The sequence below is a fragment of the Scyliorhinus canicula genome, chromosome 19 (genome assembly GCF_902713615.1).
Source record: "Scyliorhinus canicula chromosome 19, sScyCan1.1, whole genome shotgun sequence".
NCBI classification, from domain to species: Eukaryota; Metazoa; Chordata; class Chondrichthyes; order Carcharhiniformes; family Scyliorhinidae; genus Scyliorhinus; species Scyliorhinus canicula.
In genome coordinates this window covers 100,263,623-100,272,307 of record NC_052164.1, presented here as the reverse complement: position 1 = coordinate 100,272,307, position 8,685 = coordinate 100,263,623, and the positions used below count along the sequence as shown (strand labels likewise).

Sequence of the window (8,685 nt, the reverse complement as noted above, 5' to 3'; positions counted from 1 at the left end):
AACAAATTTTCCATTATGCAATTCTGTTTGACTGCCCATCATTGAGTGGGACTAAGATAATTAGTGATCAAAGGTGGCCGAGGATTCAGTCAAAGATCCATCTCCCCCCCCCCCCCCGCCCCCCTCACACACACACCAGTACATCCCAGTTGATTATCAAATGGATCTTTCCAAGTTCATTGTACTGATGCAGATCTCTCCAAGTTTTGTTTGTGTGTGTCTATCGCTTCCAATCAGTTCTCCCACTTGGTTCAATATTTTTTTGCTTTGTCAATTTCACCTTCACCAGTCTCTGATCCTTGATACAAATGACAGGACAAGTGATCTAGAAAGCAGATCATAAATCTTACTGCTGTGCAGTAGCCAGTGCTTAAAGCTCCTTAGCCCGGTGCCAGCAACTGAGAAAGACTTGCATTTATATAGCACCTCTCATAGTCTGAAAAATACTTGAGGGCCAATGAAGTCTTGTTGCAGAGGAGTCGCTGTTGTGATGTAATAAATACAGCAGTCAATTCTGTGCAGAGCAGGATCCCATAAACAGGGCGATGCTAATGACTGGATAATTTGTGATGATGGTGGAGGGGTAAATATTGATCAGGGCAGACCTGTTAAAAAAAAGAATAGATGCCATGGAATCGTCTTAGGGCAGTGTGGAACTCCCGCGGTGCTGTGCAGTGCGGGACTGCAACCTGGGGGTAAGGGTACCTCTGACTGAGCCTTGGCTGGGACCCCAAACCTCTCTGATCTGGAAGTGGCCACGACAGGACAAACCCCCCCCCCCCCCCCCCTCTCTGTGGCAGCCGAGCCCGTTAACATGGGAGTGGTTGCTGAGCTGAACTCTTGTGTGGCAGAACCTTGGGCAGAGATTGCCCCGCTGCCCTGCCCTGCCAGCAACCTGTGAATCACTGAGGGAAATGGCAGAGAGAGAGAGAGAGAGTCAAAAGAAACTTCATCGCTTCCTGTGGTGGGGAAGGCAGGAGGGGAGGTGTGTGAGATTCGATGTAATCTGATGTTGTTTAAACATTAAACATCCTGCACTGGGACATTAAACTTCGCTCTTTTCATTTGATAAGAGGCTGTCTTTATAACCAAGCTGTACCTTCGCCCCTCCGCCCAGAACCGTCTCGGAAAGCAAGGTTCAACATGAAGGAAGAGAACGGTATGTAGAGAATCTTTCAGTTTAAAAAAAAACCCCAGCCACGCTTGTGAATGCATTTTTAAAAAGATTTGCGAATACTTATCCTGCCGCAGTGTGTGTGTGTGTATGTGTATTGGTGAATAGGAGACAGAGGAACTGGAATGAGGAAGGAGAGAGACTGATTTTCTGTATTCCTCCCAGAATGGTGGGCAATCCCAACAGTTTTGTATTAATGATTAACAAAAGCGCAATGGAAAAAAAAAACTTTCTAAAGACAGCACAAATATTCTCCTAATGTCCCAACTACAGAGAGAGAGAACATCAAGGTGATATCAGGAGCAGGATTGATTCCTGCAACAAGCCAGTGCCCCATCCAATTGTGGTCAAGAGTTTGAATTTGGGATGTTTCCATCTTCACTGGGCGGACGGTTAGGGAACTCATGGACCTGTAAACTCTGAACTGCAGCCTTGGATAACTGGTGGAAACTTTAGACACATATACCCCTGGTGAAGAATTCAAGGTTTAACATTTGAGTGGAGCTGACCCGGGACAGATGTGGGTTGAGATTGGTTTGTTCATATTTTTGGTAAGCTGTTCAGGCTGTGGGTCAAACGGAGGTAAAGGTGTTGGAAGGGGAAAGGTTTTAGGAAAATGCTTCTCGGCTTGAGGAACTTCAGTTAGGCATATAGGTTGGAGAAGTTGGGATTGTTTGCCTTGGTGAAGAGAGGTATTCAAATCATGAGGGGTCTGGACAGAGCAGCAGAGCAGAGAGGGAGAAACTTGGTTAGCACTGCTGCCTCATGGTGCTCAGGACCCAGGTTCGATCCTGGCCCCGGGTCGCTGTCCGTGTGGGGTTTGCACATTCTCCGGCTGTCTGCGTGGGTCTCACCCCCACAACCCAAAAGATATGCAGATTAGGTGGATTGGCCACGCTAAATTGCCCCTTAATAGGAAAAAAATAATAGTTGGCTACTCTAAATTTATTTTTTAAAAAGAGAGGGAGAAACTGTTCACAATGGTGAAATTATCTCGAATGGGAGGGCACAAGTTTAAGCTTAATTTGCGAAATATCCATAACATGAGGGGAAGCATTTTCATGGAGCAAGTGGTTAGGATCTGGAAAGCATTGCCTGAGAGTATGGCAGAGACAGGGTCAACTGAGGCTTTCAAAAAGGAATTGGATCGTCACCGGAAAAGGAAGCATTTGCAGGGCTATGGGGAAATGGCAGGATACGGACACCAGGTGAATTGCTCCTTCAGTGGGCCAGGACCGATTTGATGGGACAAAAGACCTCCTTCTGTGCTGTGACCATTCCACAATTCTATGAGTTTTAAGTTATTTTTGGTCAATATGTAGCACAACTAATGGAGAACAAGATGCACTAAGTAGCATTTCAGGTTTATTAATCTGTTTTTAAAAATCTTAAAAGTTGTTTGCGGTTAAATCTTGTTGAGTTGAAGGGACTTGGAAGAGTCCAAACTCTGAATTCTCCTGTTAATCCCCATTTACAACACAACACAGGACACACAAAACAACATGTAAGCATAAAACACACATACACACAACACATGCATACATACACACACAATACAAACAGCACGGTAGCACAGTAGTTAACACAACTGCTTCACACCTCCAGGGTCCCGGGTTTGATTCACGGCTTGGGACACTGTGCGGAGTCTGCACGTTCTCCCCGTGTCTGCATGGGTTTCCTCCGGGTGCTCCGGTTTCCTCCCACAGTCCAAAGATGTGCAGGTTAGGTGGATTGGCCATGATAAATTGCCCTTAGTGTCCAAAATTGCCCTCAATGTTGGGTGGGGTTACTGGGTTATGAGGATAGGGTGGAGGTGTGGGCTTGGGTAGGGTTCTCTTTCAAAGAGCTGGTGCAGACTCGATGGACCGAATGGCCTCCTACTACACTGTAAATTCCATCTATCTACACACAACACATGCACATAAGTACAACACACACATGTAAACTTAATGTCCGCACAAGCAGATGCACACACAGGCAAACACAACCTACACATGTGCATTTACATACATACACACATGCGTACATACAGACAGTCACAGCCAATTTCAACTTCTTGGGCAACCTTTTGCATATTTTGAAATGTATTGAATGAACACCTCTGACTGTTACAGTATAGGGCAGCAGGGTGGCACAATGGTCAGCACTGCTGCTTCACTACTGCCTTATAGCTCCAGGGTCCTGGGTTCAATTCTGGCCTTGGTTGACTGTGTGCAGTTGCACATTCTCCCCATGTCTGCGTGGGTTTCCTCCGGGTGCTCCAGTTTCCTCCCGCAGTCCAAACATGTGCAGGTTAGGTGCATTGGCCATGATCAATTGCACCTTGGTGTCCAAAATTTAGGTGGGGTTACGGGGATAGGGTGGAGGCATGGGCTTAAATATGGTGCTCTTTCCAACGGCCGGTGCAGACTTGATGGGCCGAATGGCCTCCTTCTGCACTGTAAATTCTATGATTCTATGAATTGAAACCTTAAGGAGAGATGTTTAAGATCAGTATGAGAAGCTTTATCTTCCAATTGTTAACATAACTGATAACATGACTGTTACTCCACATCTCATAGGCAGGGGGCTTAAAATATTAACAGGTACATTAACTGCGTTGGTACAAAGATTAATGGTACGGATAGAGAGATTAACAGCATTACGAGAGAGATTAACAATGCTGGTAGAGAGAGATTAGAAACGCCGTTAGAGATATTGGTCACACTGCTCACATGTTTTTAGTTCTCAGGAGAAGTAATTCAATGTCCTCAAAACCAGGGGAAAGCTAGTGAAGAGGAATCGCAGATAAAATAATCAGCATTGTTGCTGGATGTAGTGAGGCTGAAGGATTAAATGGCCTCTTCTACTCTCAACTGTCTTGTAACTGTAGAATTAAATCTAAAAATTGCAGTAATGGTCACTTTGGTGTTTTATACTGTTGTAATGAAAAATTTGAACTGCCACAGAACGGACAGAAATGAACAAGGGAGAAGCTAAAGAGAATCTAACACAACCATTTTATTTGGATGCAACAGGTCATCCACCATATAAGGAAATGGTTGTCAGGATGGGGGAATGTACTTTGCAAAGAAGATCATTGAGGCATCTTGCACCAGCTTCGTAAATCCAGACATGGAGCAATCATTTAATGTTACTCCTGTTTCGTCTCTGATAGGTGTTGTTACCTATGAAATGGGATTGACATCTTTTATCTCCCCAGGGAGCTGACATGGACTTCATAGGGTGAATGGTCTCCTCCTGCAGGCCTCCTTCTGTGTTGTAAATGGTTTCATGACCATGACTCTCGTGTAGGGGGTGGCACGGTGGCACAGTGGTTTGCACTGCTGCCTCACAGCACCAGTGACCCAGGTTCAATTCCTATCTCAGGTCACTGTCCGTGTGGAGTTTCCACTTGCTCCCTGTGTCTGCATGGGTTTCCTCCGGGTGCTTCGGTTTCCTCCCACAGTCCAAAGATGTACAGGTTAGGTGGATTGGCCATGCTAATGTGTCATTTTGAGAGTACCTTTAAGAAATGGGTGTTTAGAAATGGGTGTGTACATAAATATCTGTAGTGAGAGTATCTTTAAGAAATGGGTGTTTACTACTGCAGTGATGTCAGAGAGCAGGGTGGAACTGGGCTGTCTGTCAGCTTTTTACTTTCGTTTTAGGCTGTTTTCTGCAGGGTGTGTTTTAGTTTTGTTTTCAGTATTGGAGCTGCAGCCAGACAAAGCAGGTGTACTGCTGTTCTCTCTGCCATCAAAAGACTATCTCTGATCATTTGGTGAATTCAGAATTATAATTGTTGCCAGTAGTGAATGTAAACGTAATGTGCTTCTGTTAAAAGATGTTTTAAGTCTTATGGATGGTAAAAGGAAAGCTTTGGGGGTTGTACTTAAATTAATGGTTGCTAAGATGCTCACTGTATGTTTTAAAAAGGTTAACTTGAGTTCATAGAATAAACATTGTTTTGCTTTTAAATAATACTTTTCCATTTCTGCTGTACCACACCTGTAGAGTGGGACGTGTGCTCCCCATACCACAATCTATTAAAAGTTGTGGGTCAGGTGACCTCCATGATACACTTTGGGGTTCTCTAAACCCTGGCCCAGAAGAGATGTTTTAGCCTTCACCTCATTGATCGCCCGAAGGTGATCCTGTTGGAATGGAGAGCAACCTCTCCACCCGGTGGTGCCTAAAATCGGGAACCACACACCATCGCAATTCCAACTCAAACCTTATTATTATGATCCCCATTGAAACTGATAACTTTTTAAAAAGATGTTTGTGTTGCCCAGTGGCTGACGAGAAGGATCACGCAAAAGGAATTCAGGTTTAAGACATTTACTGCAATAAACAAACTAAAAACACTATTGTCTAAATACAATACATGTAGGCCAATACTCTAAACTACAGAAAAGATAACTTTTTAAATTACATGAAGTGCCCCTCCATGGTTATATTTCACTTTGGACACTAGTTGAGGCTATTCTCAGCCCCCAAAGGCTTTCCTCCATTTCCAGTCGATTACGTCTAATCTCCCGAAGTTGCTTTCAGGGTGAGGAACAAATTAGAGATTCTCCCCTGTAACTAACTAGGTGAATCTTCCAACTTCATTTAAAACTTCATGAACTCAGTTTTTTCAGTCTGAGCATGAGCTCTCATCCGTGCTTCATGTGGTGAACAACAGGACCAGCATTTATTTTGCTTAAGGTGCAGGTCTATCTGCCTCAATCTTCCTGCTTTCTGTCTGAAGACTGACCTGTGAGGTCAGGGATGTCTTAAGAAAGCCCAGAAAGTTGATATCGCAATGGCTTAATACGGTCTGTGCCTCTCCCATATGGCAATCTGAATACATCAATCTGAGGGGCTGATTTAGCTCACTGGGCTAAATCGCTGGCTTTTAAAGCAGACCAAGCAGGCCAGCAGCACGGTTCGATTCCCGTATCAGCCTCCCCGGACAGGCGCCGGAATGTGGCGACTAGGGGCTTTTCACAGTAACTTCATTGAAGCCTACTCGTGACAATAAGCGATTTTCATTTTTCACATGGGCCTTGTATCCAGGTAGAAACGCTGATTATCTGTTGTCTATAATTTTGATATAAATAGCTAGTTTAAATATAGAAACATAGAAAATAGGAGCAGGAGTAGGCCATTCGGCCCTTCAAGTCTGCTCCGTCATTCATTATAATCAACTGGATCCCCCCCGAGGACTCACCTAGTCAGCCTACAAGCCAGATCCCACCGTGATGGACCATGTCCCTTTCACGCCGGTGGGACTGGCTAGGAAACAACAGCCGCCCGGCCCATCGGGGCCCAGAGAGTTGTAGGGGATGCCGTTTTCATCAGCCCCCGACTGGTGAAGCGTAAACCCCGTCCCAGCCCATGGACAAGGCTGCATCCAACTCAATAGCCTGTTCCCACCTTCCCCCCATATCCTTTGATCCCTTTCACCCCAGGAGCTACATCTAAATCCTTCTTGAAAACATTCAATGTTTTGGCCTCAACTACTTTCTGGGGTAGTGAATTCCACAGGCTCACCTCTCTCTGGGTAACAAAATTTCTCCTCATCGCAGTCCTCAGACTGTGACCCCCCTAGTTCTGGACTCTCCCACCTTCGGGAACATCTTTCCTGCATCTACCCTGCCCAGTCCCGTTAGAATTTTTTAGGTTTCTATGAGATCTCCCCTCATTCTTCTGAACTCCAGTAAGTACAATCCCAGCCGACTCAATCTCTCCTCATGTGTCAGTCCCGTCTCCCCAGGAATCAGCCTGGTAAACCTTCTCTGCAATCCCTCTATAGCAAGAACATCCTTCCTTAGATAAGGAGATCAAAACTTCACCCAATACTCCAGGTGTGGTCTCACTTGGCCCTGTGTAAGAACATCAAGACATCCTTGCTCCTGCACCCAAATACTCTTGCTATGAATGGCAACATACCTGCATGCTTACCTTCAGCAACTGGTGTATGAAGACATCCAGGACTCGTTGCACACGCAAAAACAGAAAGGCAGATTATCTGAATGGCTGTAAATGACCAATTTATAGGAATTCATATAATAATCTGCCTTTCTGCTTTTGCTACCAAAGTAGATAACCCCTCATTTATCCACATTATACTATATCTGTTATGCATTTGATCGCTCATTCAGCTTGTCCAAATCATACTAAAGCAACTCTGCATTCTCCACACAGCTCACCCTCCCACCCAGCTTTGTGTCATGTGTAAATTTGGAGATATTTCGCGGGATTCTCCCGCTTCGGGCCGACCGGAAAGTGCGGAAACCTCCGCACTTCCGGGGGCTAGGCCAGTGGCGGAGGGGTTGGCGCCGCACCAACCAGTGCCGAAGGGCCGGCGCGAGTTTCCGAGCATGCGCAGACAAGCCTGCAAGATCCTGCGGATGCGCAGGTTGGGGGGGTTCATCTCCACGCCGGCCATGCGGAGCCCTACAGAGGCTGGCGCGGAAGGAAGGAGTGACCCCACGGCACAAGCCTGCCCGCAGATCGATGGGCCCCGATCGCGGGCCAGGCCTCCATGGGCCCCTCCACCCCACCCCGGGCCGGACCCCCCCCCCCCCCCCCCCCCCCCCCCCCCCCCCCCCCCCCCCCCCCCCGCGGCGAGATTCGCGCCACCCGCCGGGGATTCTCCGACCCGGCGGTGGGGGGGGTCAGACAATCCCGCCCATTATATTTAGTTTCTGTTCTGTTATCTGTGTGGTAGGTAACAGGTGCTACTCAATCCTTGGCTAATGAAAAGGTCTTCTGAATCTCGATGAAGAAGACTCGAACTTATCCAATAGTAACAAAAGGTTTATTGAGTAACTATAACAATAATTGAATGAGTTCTTTACTTTAACTTTGATACGAGTGATAAGGTTAACAAGATCTAACTACAGTAACTATACATAACTCCACTAGCCATCTGAACTATTCTGCTATTGCCCTGGTCACAGTGCACCCCCGAGAGAGCCAGGGACCCAATGTGAACATAGAACATTACAGCGCAGTACAGGCCCTTCGGCCCTCGATATTGTGCCAACCTGTAAAACCACTCTAAAGCCCATCTACACTATTCCCTTATCGTCCATATGCCTATCCAATAACCATTTGAATGCGTTTAGTGTTGGCGAGTCCACTACTGTTGCAGGCAGGACATTTTACGCCCTTACTACTCTCTGAGTAAACAATCTACCTCTGACATCTGTCCTATATCTATCTCCCCTCAATTTAAAGCTATGTCCCCTCGTGCTGGACATCACCATCCGAGGAAAAAGGCTCTCAATGTCCACCCTATCTAATCCTCTGATCATCTTGTATGCCTCAATTAAGTCACCTCTTAACCTTCTTCTCTCTAACGAAAACAGCCTTAAGTCCCTCAGCCTTTCCTCATAAGATCTTCCCTCTATACCAGGCAACATCCTGGTAAATCTCCTCTGCACCCTTTCCAATGCCTCCACATCCTTCCTATAATGCACCGACCAGAACTGCATGCAATACTCCAAATGCGGCCGCACTAGAGTTTTGTGCAACTG

General features: G+C 46.2%; 1 protein-coding gene across 1 annotated transcript in view; it reads left to right on the top strand.

Annotated features, from left to right (window-relative positions):
* Positions 1 to 989: 989 nt before the first annotated feature.
* The window catches only part of pdzd3a (PDZ domain containing 3a), a 61,421-nt gene continuing 53,725 nt past the window's right edge, over positions 990 to 8,685 (top strand). The window contains exon 1 of the mRNA XM_038779732.1: positions 990 to 1,159. Within this exon, the coding sequence (XP_038635660.1) occupies positions 1,144 to 1,159 (16 nt within the window). The 5' untranslated portion in view covers positions 990 to 1,143. The remainder of the gene's footprint in view (positions 1,160 to 8,685) is intronic.